General features: G+C 47.2%; 1 protein-coding gene across 5 annotated transcripts in view; it reads right to left on the bottom strand.

Annotated features, from left to right (window-relative positions):
- Positions 1-7,307: 7,307 nt before the first annotated feature.
- Positions 7,308-14,656, bottom strand: part of FDPS (farnesyl diphosphate synthase) — a 152,193-nt gene continuing 144,844 nt past the window's right edge. For all 5 annotated transcript variants that reach the window (XM_078670023.1, XM_078670022.1, XM_078670021.1 and 2 more), the window contains one exon: positions 7,308-8,023. In XM_078670023.1, the coding sequence (XP_078526149.1) occupies positions 7,823-8,023 (201 nt within the window). In that variant the 3' untranslated portion in view covers positions 7,308-7,822. The remainder of the gene's footprint in view (positions 8,024-14,656) is intronic.

Raw genomic sequence — 14,656 nt, forward strand, 5'->3', positions numbered from 1 at the left:
GCGCAAGCGCATTGAGGGATCGAGAATTCAAGTGCTCGATCGTCTAGTGAAACCACTGCGGTTTCTTCACAGTGCATGTGAGGTCACGTGGCCACAAAAGCGGGTCACGTGACCACACAAGCACGCGCATCTCCCTAATCTGCCTGCCTCCCCTCGCTCGCATTCACGCCCCAGGCTCTCCCACCCCCATCCGGCTTCCCTCCTCGCTCGCATCCACGCCCCAGGCTCTCCCACCCCCATCCGGCTTCCCTCCTCGCTCGCATTCACGCCCCAGGCTCTCCCACCCCATCCGGCTTCCCTCCGCGCACATAAAACATCTCGCGCGATGGCTGTAAAATGCTGGTCAGCATTACTACAGAGCTGCGGTCACAGGGCATTGTGCGCCTTGGTTTTTTTTTTTTTTTTTACACCATCTCTAGTTCTGATGTGTGCTTGCGTCCAGCCAGCAGCGGAAGTGCCAGAGTCCCCTGCATCCTCTACCTCAGGCAGGAGGCGCTCGCTGTCTGTGCAGGGTGGCAACCGGATATAATACTTTTTTTCTTTAAAATACACGGGACTTGGACTGCCCCACCTTCCCCCTAACAACGAGCCTTCCGATGCCGCCTTGAGGTGGTATGGCTTTGCCCCCACTTACATTCTAAACTCTGCTCTCAGCCTCACAGATTGTCCGTGTTGACTTTGCTCCAGCCCCCCCACCCCTCTCCCCGCCCCTGTGAGCTGTGTTGCCGACCTCCTACGTCATTCCTCCTCTCCCTTTTCTGTGCACGTAGTATTTTGTTTGAATTATTTTTAATAAATGTAACTTTATTGGAAAACACGGGTCTCTCGCCACCCCACCTTCCCCCAGCCTGTTTTATTTATTAATAGATAACAGTTTAAACCAGAGCTGAGTCACTGCTCTAATAAGCACACCACATAGTCATAAACTGCCAAGATGACATCAGACGGCAACGCCTCCTCCAGCCGAGAACTGAAGTGTTGGGAGTAGTAAAATCATCCACTTCTGCTGCTCTATTCCAATGTAACCTGCACACTCTGAAGGGGTGCTCCTAAGGCGGAGGAGAGACACTTGTGCAACCTATGCAGAGCTCACTGCTGGATACCCCAATGGCCACAGTGCAGGAGAAAGCAGCGGTTCTAAGTTTATGCCCCTGGCATGGCTTTCCATGCTTTTTTACTGCAGCTAAAGTGCGTGCTAAATTAAAAATAGAGAGTGTTGCTGATCCTCGCTTGTTTTTAATAGGTATCCCTTCTGAGCACAGATTTCAGGGCAGCAATACTTTAGTATTCCAGTCTACAAACACCAGCAATAGCCTAGTTTCTTTAAATTATCACTGCACTTAAAAAACATACCTGAAAAATATTGCCATTTACAATGCCAAAAATGCGAGACCTATTGCATTGCAAATGCTGTTGCAATTGCAACCTTTCCCATAAGAGATATGGACAAGTCCATCCAGAATAGCACCGAGCCACGGATCCCCTCTACCACTCTTCCTATACTGAGCTCCATGAACCTTTCAGCCGGCTGTGCCAGTCTAATCCCCAGATATCTAGGGGAATCAGTCGTCCAGGGTAAGCCCACCTCAGGTAGCATGTCAACTGGATGACTCGCCAAACACCCTAGTGGCAACAATTTAGATTTCTTTGGGTTTACCCAGAGGCCAGACACCTTTCCGAATTCCTCCAGTATTTCCAACAGAACAGGTATTGACCTAGTTGGCGGTCTACAATACACCAAAGTGGCATCGACATAAATTGAGACCACATGGCTGGTATTTCCCACTATGATTGCCCATTCTTTTAGCCGATTTCCGAGCGCCCAAGCCAGTGGCTCCATGGCCATAGCAAATATCAGGGGGCATCCCTGCTTCTGAAATGCTAGCCCCTGCCTTCACCCCGGCACTGGGCAATGTATTAACTTATTGTACCCATTTAATAAACCCCGGCCCACACCCATTTTTTTTGTGTTGCCTATATGACGGGCCAGGTCACCGAATCTAACACTTGTTCAATATCTAGGAGGACTAAGACATGTTCCTCCTGCATTATACCATGGTAGTACCATACATGGGCTAGTCGTCTCAGATTGAACATGGTGTTGCGACGTGGGATAAATCCAGCCTGATCTGGGTGTATCAGGGGCATCATATGGGGGAAGATGTCTGTAAAGCAATGTTCATATTGGACTATCCCTCTTTGTCATCTCCTTGGCTTTACTGACCGACATAATGCCATGGAAGTATGCAAAACAAATACTAGAGATTGTATTTTCTTCTCAATATGGCACATCAGGATGAATGTACTAGAATCAAATGGACTCAAGATGTAAGGGCTTTCTTCGTCCAGTGACCGCTTTGCATAGCCAGAGTTCTTTTTGGATCCTTGGTTTCGGCCCTATCTCCATTGTTCAGCTCTTACCTCATTAATTGCATAAAAATAGGTTTTATTTAGATGAAGATTGTATAGAATTTCATTAAGTGGTATTGAGCAATTGTTTAAGTATGCACATTAATTTTATTGGATTGTATCCATGCCAGACCGTTTTACTAGCTGGTTGTATTGAGGTTTCTAAGCTTTTATTGTACTTGTACTGTAATCTTATGTGCTGTGAAATCCTTGCACAGATTCTATTAACTCATAGTGATCTCCAGCACCCAGACCAGCTGTGGCAGATGACCAAATGCCTAATGAATGGAACAACCCAGCTTTTTTCTTTCATTGTCAAGTAACTAGCAGCTGTAGCAACACCAGGATGGCCACTCGAGTGGAGGATTCTGAAGGAACAGTAGTGATGGTGGATTTACTCTTGGATGGTAGCTTGTTGGATTATTCCCACACAGGACTGAGCATATAACAGACAAACCAAGAAGCAAAAAAAAATATGGCATTGATTTGCCTGTGCAGAAGCAGAGCACAAGGTGTTTAAATTATTCATTGCAGGATTATTCGCCCAAACGTTCGAAGGCGCGATAATTGCTCTCCAGCTTCATGAGCGACAGGTCATGCAAGGTCTACATCACGGTGATGTAAGTGATTGGCACAGAGGCTTTCAACAAAGGAAGATTCTCAACCCCATGGCACACCTTAATGATGGATGGCCACCATAAATGCCTGCGGTAGAGCAGAAGATAGCCCTGGCTGTGTCGCGTGGTAGGGGCCTCTGGTTGTTGGCCTACTTGCAGCAATACCCAGATTAGTGTATGGAGGCAAGAGAGCAGAAATGCATAAAAGCCATGCAAACCATAACTCTCACATCAAATACAGTGCTCATGTCAGATCGCATTGCAGATGACGTAAATGCCTTCAAGGGCGACAAGATGTTACGATCAACATTATCAACGAACCAACTGTGGATAGAAGATCTCTTTGGGTATGTGTCACTATTTAATGATGTTTTGCTGTCAGATGTTCTTAGTTATGGATATAAATTTTGTGAGGTCATAAGCACTGCATTTGGTGTGCACGTTATGAACCGCAGGCGAAATGGGAGAAGGCATAGCAGTTGTAGTTTTTAATGAACCTAAATCTGAAGCTTTTTGAGTGAATTTCAATGTTTTTGTAAGCACGTATTAACATGTTAAGCGTGAAAGAAACCATCACTTTTTTTTTTTTTTATCATATACTGCATTACAACCTGGCGGGCACAATCCCTGAGGGTGCAAAACCCTGCTATGCTCATGCACAAAAGATATTGGCCCGGCTCTGGGTCCAACACGCTCGCTGGCTCAATCCAAGAGCACGTCCAACATGCCTGTGTGCAGACATCAACTGGGGCTGACCACACGGTATGCATGCAGACGCACATGGCAGCGCTGATCTAAGGAGTGCCACTTTGATAAGATTTAAAAAAAAAAAAAATCAACATTCACAGGTCCTGGCACAGATTCAAGGATCCGGACACACCCTTAAAGAAGATCTGTGGGTCCAGCAAAAATCCAGGATAATGGAATTGTGCAACATTCCGCAAGATGTTCCTTTTTATATGTGTATTGATACAGAGTCTGTGAATGTAACATAGTTCTAGTTGGCCTAAAAGTCCATTGGAAAAACGTGTTTGCTTGGTTTAGGACTTTGGTGAACTGCAAATATGCACACTTCTTAAAATTTTGGCATGCCTCGTTTTTATTCACTTAAAGAGTAGTCTGAATTTAAACAAGGGGTGGGTCGAAGAGAGAGCACGACGCCTTGCATGCCAGCACGCTATTTGCCCAGATACACTGTGCCAAGTATGATGTGAATGGTGAAGAAAGGGCCACAACAATATGTTGCATGTTCACTGGTTGGTAGGAAAAGAGTCTCCACTAAGAACTCCAACCCATGGTACGATGGTAGACTCAACGAAGATAGACGGGCCATGCGAATGGCAGAGCGCACCTGGAGATCAGCCCCTTAGGCACTGCACCTTAAAACTCTGAAGAAAAAGAGAAACGCCTACTTTAGGAAAATCAAGCGCTCAAAATCAGATTTCTTCAGCCTCCAGCTCGACCAAGCAAAAAAACGGCCAAGAAAACTGAACTAATCAAAACACAATCCAAGGAACAACCCCAACAATCACATAACACAAGGGGCGATATACCATCCTGTGAAGACTTCTCTGCTTTCTTTAATCTAAAGACTGATAACATAAGGAGCGATCTCCTCAATGACGTAAGCCTTTACTCCAACCCCCACAGCATAACACCCACGGAACCAAAAAACAATGCTGCATGGTCATCCTTTGACACCTACTCAGAAGAAACAATTGACAAACTGCTCGACACCTTGAAACCCTCTAATCACCTCACAAACCCCCTTCCTGCTAACGCTGTAAAAGACTTCATCCCATTGCTCCTCCCACTCTGGACCAAAATTATTAACAGTTCACTTCAACAAGGACTCATCCCCGACTCCCTCAAAGTTGGACAAGTAACACCTGTACTCAAGAAACCAACATCTGACCCTACTGACCTAAACAATTACCGTCCTATTACCAATAATCCCACCCATGCCAAACTGTTGGAAAAATGCGTACAACTCCAATTGACAAAACACATTGATCAGTTTGACCTCCTCAACCCTCATCAACCAGGCTTCTGAGCAGGGCACAGTACTGAAACTGCTATGACACACATAATGGACGCCGCCCTCCTAATTCTAGATCAAAACGATACCTGTCTCCTCATCCTTCTTGATCTCTCCTCAGCATTTGACACCGTCAAACACGAGAACTTACTTGAGCTGTTAAACACCAGAATGGGTCTATCTGGGACTGTTCTCAAGTGGTTCACTTCCTTTCTGCATAACTGGTCTCAGAAATTCAAGAGCAACAACTTGATGTCCCCACCAGTGCCTGTAACATCAGGCGTCCCACAAGGATCTTCCCTATCCCCAACATTGTTCAACCTAGTCATGGAACCTCTCACCACCTTGTTACAAACATCTAATGTACACCTTCACATGTAAGCCGACGAAACCCAACTATATCTCAAATTACAATCCCCCAAAGACATCAAACTTCTGAACTCAACGCTCAGAAACACCCAATCATGGCTTGCCGATAATCACCTCAAACTCAATGCTCTGAAAACTGAGTTCCTTCTGATCTCACCTCCCGCGAAAATCTCCACCACTCAAACTTGGCTTAAGCACCTAACTGCACTCAATGTCCAACCTACCATCGCGGACTCAGCGAAATCTTTAGGAATAACACTTGACGCCAATCTCAACATGCAGCAGCATATCAGCAAGGCAACTAAGGGAGCTAATTTCAAAATCAATACCTTGAGGAAACTTAAACCCTTCCTCCCAGCCAAGGACTTCCAAACTGCAGTACAAGCCCTAGTCATTCCTCGCATAGACTACGGTAGCGTCGCCCTCTGCGGACTCCCCCTATCTACAACTGCACCCCTAAGAGCCTCTTTGAACGCTGCAGCGAGACTCATCACTGGATCAAAAAACACTCGCATATTTCCCCGGACTTAAAATCCCTGAACTGGCTGCCTTTTGAAGCCAGACTACATCTGAAAATTGCCTGCATGACACGTAGGGCTGTACATCACAACTCACCCGGCTACCTCACTCAGAAGCGGACAATATCTGGTGGCTCAAGAACCACTAGAAGCACAAAAAATCTTCTGAAACCTCGAAGATTCCGGAAGGAAAAAACATATAAACGCTCCTTTTCAGGAATGGCACCCAGGATCTGGAATACACTCCCTCCAGAAACCAGGCTTATCTCCTCCACTGCATTTTTTAATAAAGAAGTAAAAGCTATCCTCATGGCTAAATTCACCTGAACTTTTACTTTAGATCTATTTGAGACTCTGCACCTATTTGTACCATTTGTTTATCGGATTGTCTATTTGTATTATTGGTTTATCTGATTGACTATGCTCCCTCATGTACCTACCCTATTTTGCTACTCATTTATTACCTACAACTATTCTGTGCTCAAAAGTCTCTTGTTTTCTTACCCCTTGTTTTTGTAAAGCGCTCTGATATCTGCAAAGATCTTGTTCGCGCTATATAAAACTTTCTAAATAAATAAATAAAATCGAAGACCAAGTAAAATTTCAACAAGGCTAAGAGCAGGTTTGTGCACAGAGATTTTGTCTCATTGCACAGATTTAACTAATCCTTTTGAAGCTTCGTTCGTCAAGGACTATTCAGCAATTTTGAATTTTGCGAACACCCAGAGCTCTTGCCTCTGTCTCAGCTCATACAAGCACAAAGGACCAATGAAGGGAACACAGCAGAGTCAATGCGTGTGCAGACCCAGATAGTAGAAAATGTGTACACCGCTAAAAGACCATGCTTCATGGAGATAACAAAATAGTGTTCGGTTCTTTATGCATTGGTGGACAAGGAAACACCATTAAATGCAGCAAATAGTTGATTTTAGATTTAGCAGGGCAGGGCAGCGCAGCAATTTTTTGACTCAGGCCGCTCAATCAGGCTCATTTGAAAAATATCAACCCCACTTTGGAAGGAATTATTAATAAGTTTCCCAGCATCATGTTCAAATGCCGACATTTCCTAAAAAAGATATTAAGACGTGGGGGCACAAGTTACGTTCACAGTTTTTCCTTCTAGCAGTAACTTGCTATAGGCAAAATTTAACTATTTTCTCAACAGGCTTTATCCTAAGCTTAACCAATCGACAAACTCTAACCCATACTCCACACATTTTCTGGGCACTCCGATGTAGAGTCCTCACGATTTGTACACCCTCGAAGTTCATACACGTTTTAACAGAAGTCGACAGGTGGGACCAACGATCTTGCTCAAACTGAGCTCCAGAAAACAGAAGCAGCTACCACACACAATTAAAAAAACATAACTTTAATACTACAAAGTTTCACCTTAAAATAACAGTTGATCCTCAGACACCATTTAAATAGAGGGGATTTAAACCTGCGACAGAGTGTAAATGGGTAGAGACTGCAACGATGAGTACTAGGTGCCGTGGGTGACAGAGCCATCCTTTTCCAGATGGTGGCAGCACACATTGAAGCTCCTTAGGATGCAGTGGGAACAATACTAGTTCTTGCTTTCACTTCAGAACAACCACTGACCTGGATTACAGTTTAAAGCTCTGAGGATCCATGAAAACACATTCAACAACTGAAAAAGTCACTCTTCCGGCTTCCAAACAATATGCAGGTAAAGTTCTGCCGTCACTACAGTCTCAGAGCATCCATGCCATCATGAGAGGACACGCCCAAGCAGCGCCCCTTCCATTTTACTAGCTAGTTTCTGCTTGGTTAGCGGGTAGGGCTCTTGTAGCACAGCAATGGACCAGCATCAGGTCAGATGAGGTTAGGGTCCAAAGCCACCAGTCTTATTTCTGACGCTTGTAGATCAAGGCAGCCAGACTCAGGAAGATGCTCTTGGACAAGTTCTTGGCGTGAGTCTCAATAAGCTGCTGAAGGTTGCTATAACTCTGCTCCTCATACGCCAGGTACACAGCCCGCATATCCAGGTCATCATATAACTGCTTCACCCTGGATATCTTCTCAGCATCGTCGCGGCCATAGTTTTCCTATTAAGAACAAAATGTAAAAGTTGGGCATTAAGTCTCATTTCCCAGTCATCGCACAACAAATTTGGATATTTTTTATTTTTGTACTCTTCAGTTTAGGATTTATATTTTTTTTTAACTTAACTGTAATTAGAGGTCCCCACCACTATCTTTATAGTATTACACGATTGGATTATTTTGTTGTAACAAACTGATTGAAGGAATGCTTGAGCCATCTCAGTCACTGGCAATCACTTTAGGCTGTATTCCATCATTTTCCACTCACTGTGCCATTCTAGACAGACCAGCCATTTGAAAATTAGTTATGGTGCTGCTACAACAGTATCAGTCTAGCCTGAACCACAAGGCCAGGTGCCCTGCAGAAAGGAACACAAGTACCCCTGAGACATAAGTAGACCAAAACCAGTTCATCAGTGAGGCCTACCTACCACTGACAAGGTCAAAACAGGTTTGGATTGACTGGTGTTCCCTTCTGAAAGGAACCTGGTCTGGCAGTTCTGGCCGGACTGCTCCTATTAGATCAGGACCAAGACTAAATTTGCATATAGCTGGTACCCGTCTAGTGTGGTACAGAGCACCTAAGACTATGAACTAGAATACGACCTTGGCAATCGCCAATGGTGGAGATTAATTCAAGAAACCCTTGCATCACTTGGTTAGATAAATAACATTGCTCTTGGAATCACGGATACATTTCAATACATGGTCAAATCAACGTAACATGAAAGTCCTTTTCTGCACACGGCACAGCGAATCTGTGAATAAGTCTTGAGCCTGTCCTCAGAAACTATCTTCAACTCTATATCCATGAAACACAGCTTTACAGGCATGAGTCTTATTGAGGAGATGGAAACGTTGCATGCGAGTCTATGAAATATGCCAATCTTAGAGAAAGAATATGCTACTTACCAGTATGCATCTGTTCTTGGCATGTAGGGCTGCTGACATTCATATCTATAGCATAGATCGCCGCCTAGTGTTGGGTCCGGATGATTGCACGTTGTTGTCCTGGAAGAGTCTTCGAAGTATCACGAGATAGGTGGCTCCTCCCCTGGACTACAGTGCGCATGGGCATCGACTCCATCCCCAGATTGTTTTTAGCCATTGTGGCGAAGATGGAGTGTAACAGTGTGAGCGATGACCATGCTAAGAGTAAGTGTAAGTGCTGGAGCCGCTACAGACGCCGGGGAGGAGGGCGGGCGATATGAATGTCAGCAGCCCTACATGCCAAGAACAGATGCATACTGGTAAGTAGCATATTCGGTTCGAGGCATGTGGGCTGCTGAATTCAGATCTATAGCATAGAATATATAGCAGTCCCTCCATTAGCGGCGGCCGCCTGTGCCAGCTGCAGCAGTCTGAAAAAGTGTTTTGAGAACAGCCTGCCCTACAGCTGCCTGCTGCTTGGAGTGCACATCTACACAGTAGTGTTTTGTAAATGTGTGTGGGGTAGACCATGTGGCTGCTCTACAAATGTCCTCTAAAGGGATATTTCCCAGGAAAGCCATGGAGGCCCCCAACTTGCGGGTGGAGTGGGCTCTGGGGGGGGATCATTAAAGTGCGCTTAGCTTTTTGGTAGCAAATTTGAACACACTTAACGATCCACCTGGCTATATCTGCTTTGGAAATGGGGTTGCCTTTGTGTTGTGCGGAAAAGGCAACAAAGAGTTGTTCTGTCTTCCTAAAATCTTTGGTCCTATCAATGTAATACATCAAAGCTCTTTTGAAGTCAAGAGTGTGTAGCATTCTTTCTGCCACTGTCACAGGATTTTGGAAGAACACAGGCAGTTCAATAGTCTGATTGATATGGAACTGTGAAACCACCTTTGTAAGAAATTTAGGGTTAGTGCGCAGCACCACCCGGTTGGAGTGAATTTGTATGAATGGCTCTTGTACAGTTAGTGCCTGGAGCTCACTAAGACGTCGCAGTGACGTAATGGCTATCAGGAAAGCCACTTTCCATGTTAAAAACTGAATCTCGCATGAATGTAGAGGCTCAAAAGGTGGACCCATTAGTGGGGTGAGGACCACATTAAGATTCCATTCAGGAGCAGGTGGGGTCCTGGGAGGAATGACTCGTTTGAGTCCCTCTAGAAAGGCTTTAATGGCAGGCACTCTGAAAAAGGAGAGATGCTGCCTGTTTTGGAGATAAGCCGCTATGGCGGATAAATGAATTCGAATGGAAGCATACGCTAGATTGCATTTGTAAAGATGTAACAGATAACAAATGAGGTTGTGCGTGGATGCGTCAAGCGGGTCTATGTCGTGGTCTACGCAATAAATGACAAACCGCTTCCATTTTGCTGCATAGCACGCTCTGGTGGTGGGCTTTCTTGCCTCCCGTATGATATCCATGCAGTCTGGAGGCAAGTTGAGGTAGCCAAACTCTAAGACCTCAGGAGCCAGATCGCCAGGTTGAGCTGTTGCGGATCTGGGTGCTGAATGTCGCCATGGCTCTGCGTCAAAAGTCTGGGTGTGAGGTGCAGCCTTTGATGCGGTACCACGGAAAGTTCTAGAAACGTGGTGTACCATGGTTGGCGTGCCCACGTTGGAGCAACCAGGATGAGCGTCATCGAGTGTTGCTTTAGCTTGCGTGCCACCAGCGGTATTAGAGGTGCTGGGGGAAAAGTGTACGCAAATCTGCCTGACCAGTTCATCCATATCGCATTGCCCTGCGACTGTGGGTGTGGGAACCTGGCGGCAAAGCTTTGGCATTTGGCGTTTTCCCATGTGGCGAACAGGTCTATCTCTGGATGACCCCACTGCTGGAAGTACAGGTGGAGTACTGATGGATGTAGCTCCCACTCGTGCATTTGGTGGCTGTACCTGCTGAGCAGATCCGCCATCTGATTGTCCTTGCCTGGGAGGTGTTCCGCCATGAGGAAGATGTTCCTTTGAATGGTCCACTTCCACATGCTCCGAGCCAGATGAGACAACTGCGGAGAGTGTGTACCTCCCTGCTTCTGAATGTAGTACATTGCTGTCATGTTGTCCGTCCGGATCAACAGGACCTTGTTGCACAGATGTACCTTGAATGCCTTCATCGCCATGAAGATTGCCATCAGCTCTAGGAGGTTGATGTGCATCTTCTTTTGCTGCATTGTCCATAGTCCCTGCACCGTGTAGTGGAGTACATGAGCTCCCCATCCCTGGAGAGATACGTCCGTTGTCAGGATGATTTGTGGCACAGGCTCCTGGAACGGTCGTCCCTTGCAAAGGTTGTGTGGAGTCCGCCAATGCAGAGAGTTGTATGCACAACCGGTCACCAACACTAGGTCTTTCAATAGTCCGTGAGCCTGAGTCCACTGATGTGCTAAGCACTCCTGAAGCGGACGCATATGTAGTCTCGCATGCGGGACTATGAAGATGCAGGAGGCCATCATGCCTATCAACTGCATGAACACTCGTGCCGGAAGCGAGTGTTGTGGTCTGAATTTCTGTATTAGCAATTGAATGCTGTTGATTCTCACCGAATTTGGCTGTGCTGTGGCTGCCAGAGTGTTTATTGTTGCGCCCAGATACTACCGTACATGGGCGGGCTGAAGGTGTGATTTGGGGTAATTGAGTGAGAATCCCAGATCGTGAAGAAGATGAATGGTGTGGGACATGTTGGCGGCGCACTGCTGGGCCGACTTTGCTTGGACAAGCCAGTCGTCCAGATAAGGGTAGACGTGAACGTTTGGTCTCCTGAGGTGTGCAGCCACTGTCGCCAGGCACTTTGTGAACACCCTGGGCGCTGAAGTCACTCCGAAAGGGAGGACTTTGAATTGGTAATGCTGATTCTGAATAGTGAATCGGAGGTATTTTTTGTGTGACGGATATAGCGGAATGTGAAAATATGCATCCTTTAGATCTAATGTGGCGAGGAAATCCCCCTGACTGAGCAACGGAAGAACCTGCTGCAGTGGGAGCATGTGAAAGTGTTCTGATAGAATGTACTGGTTTAGGGGTCTGAGGTCCAGTATGGGTCTGAGGGACCCGTCCTTTTTTGGGATTAAGAAGTACAGGGAGTACACTCCAGTACCTCTTTCTTCCACCGGCACGAGCTCGATTGCCCCTTTTTGCAGCATGACGAGTACCTCCTGCTGAAATAAGTGCAAATGCTCTGTGGACATAGAACGGTGTTTTGGGGGTATGTTGGGTGGAGTGGATGTTAACTCCAGACAATAACCGTACTGGATAAGCTTTCTGACCCACCCGTCTGTGGTGATGGATTTCCAGACAGGCAAGAACTGCTGGAGTCTCCCCCCGACTGGTGTTGTATGGTCGGGGGGCAGTGACAAGGCGTCACTGTTTGTTGGCGGCGGAGGATCGGGAGCTGTTGTTTCCACGACCTCTGCCTTTTGCGCTGTTTCCACGATAGCCACCTCTACTCTGTTTGTTGTACGTGGTTTGCGCGCCACTTTTATTGTACTGTGTTTGCTGGGAGAGCTGGCCTCTGGAAACACCTCTATTGCCTGAGCGACGAAAAGAACCACCCCTGAACTGCTGGGACTGGAGAGCCCCCATAGACTTTGCAGTCTCAGTGTCCTTTTTTATTTTTTCCAGGGTGGTGTCCACCTCAGGTCCAAATAAGTGATCAGGGTTTACAGGCTGGTTGAGGATGGTGGTCTGTATCTCCGGCTTGAACCCGGAGATCCTGAGCCAGGCCTGTCGCCGTAACATTACACTGGTGTTAATGGCCCTTGCCGCGGTGTCTGCTGCGTCCAGTGCACACTTAATAGAAGCATTTGAGATGAGTTTCCCTTCTTGAATGAGCATCTCTGCTGCCTCCTTATATTCATCTGGCAAGTGTTGTAACAGGGTTTCTAGTGTATCGTAATGTGCCCGGTCATATCTGGCCAAGAGTGCCTGAGTGTTTGAAATGCGCCAGATATTGGCCGCTTGAGCCGCCACCCTCTTCCCTGATGCTTCTAGCACTTTAGATTCCTTGTCAGGGGGAGCAGCATCACCAGTAGTTTGCGAGTTTGCCCTCTTCCGGGCATTAGAAACAACTAGAGAGTCCAACGGCAACTGGCCCTTGATGTAGGTAGGGTACCCAGGCGCCGGCTTGTACTTTTTTTCAATCCTGGGTTTATAACCCTGGCACGTGTGGGTTCTTTAAAAATGTCTGCAGCATGTTTTGAGACACCCTTCAGCATTGGCAGAGTCTTTACGGTCTTTTCAGAGGTGGAAAAGGTGTCAAACACAAAATCCACCTCAATAGGGTCAGCATGGAGCTGGACGTCATGATTCTTGGCTGCCCTCTCAATAAGCGCATTAAATGCCGCTGAGTCCTCAGTAGGTGACGTTTTGACATTATACACTTGAGTGTCTGGGGCAGTTTGTGGATCCCCTGGGTCCGCAGCATCTGCCCATGTGTCATGTTGATCTTCAGGATCAGTGTCAGCAGGGTAGTTGTACTCATCATAGTCACCCTCCCCAGCCTCCACATCTGAGTAAGTGGGCGAGATTGGAGCAGTGTCCTGGCCACGTGGAGTTATTAGTTCAACAAGAACGGGTGAAACCGTGGAATCCTTCTTCTTTAAAGGAATTGTGTAGGACTCCATAGGCTGTGCTGGTGTGATCTTTCGTTTGTAAATGGAAAGTTTATCGGTGTCGGCGCCGATGAATTGTTCCGACTGCTCCTCTAGCAGGGGTCGTCGATGCGTTGTGCCCACAACTGCAGGGCTAGGCTTTGGCCCCGTGGACACCTTCATGGACGCCTCGACAACCTTCTTTGGCGCGAACGCTTGCAGCGCCAGCGTAAACTGGATAGGCGCCGTCGACTTTTGCGGTTTGGCGGCAGGCTTCGGTGTGGAAGTATCCTTCGGATCGACAGCGGAAGCTCTGTCCTTAATGCGTTTCAATGATTCAGACACCTGCTTCGTGAAGGAGGCGGACGGCTGCGTCGACTCGACAGGTGCCTTTGAGCCACCACCAGGTGCGGACTCGAGGGGCGTAGTACTTTTGGCCTTGCAGACACGCAGGATCGACAACTTTTGCAGGTCCGAGTCCTTTGTCTGTGTCGACGGCCCTCTGCGCCGAAGTCTTCGGGTCGACGACCTTGACAAGTGCTTTTGGTGTCCCAGTCTTCGGCTCGAGCGACTTCACCGGTTCGACAATCTTTTTCGGCTTTGTCTGCACCGACAGGTCTGAAGACGTGGAGCCGACCAAGGCGACACGCGCTTTCGGTTTCGCCGGCGCCTCTAGCACTTTCGCAGAAACCAAAGCTTTCTCTTTTGGTTTCGATTTGACCAATGGCGGCTCCTTAGAAGTGTCTGTAGCCGGGCCCGGAGGCGAGACTGTGGGACTTGGTGCAAGATCTTGGGTAAGGCCATGTGGCGATCCCTCGACCTGAGCCATAGATATTGTCTGAACGGGGCATAGCTCCTCGCTTGAGCTATCTTCCGTGGCCCCATAGGCCCCATCGTCGTCTCCTACCTCGTCGACGATGTCTTCTGCATCGAGCATTTCTACGTCTGCGTCGTAGTTGGAGTCGATCTCTGCCGCTGGATTGGAAATCGGCTCTCAATCTTCCTGCTCGTCTGCCTCTTCTCCCTCGGTATCGAAAATGTTCACCGGGTCAGGTGCCATCTGCTGGGCCTCCTGGCGCGCCACGCGCCGAAGTCGAATCGTCTTCTTGGAGCGGAA

The sequence above is a fragment of the Lissotriton helveticus genome, chromosome 12 (genome assembly GCF_964261635.1).
Source record: "Lissotriton helveticus chromosome 12, aLisHel1.1, whole genome shotgun sequence".
In the NCBI taxonomy this organism is placed as follows: domain Eukaryota; kingdom Metazoa; phylum Chordata; class Amphibia; order Caudata; family Salamandridae; genus Lissotriton; species Lissotriton helveticus.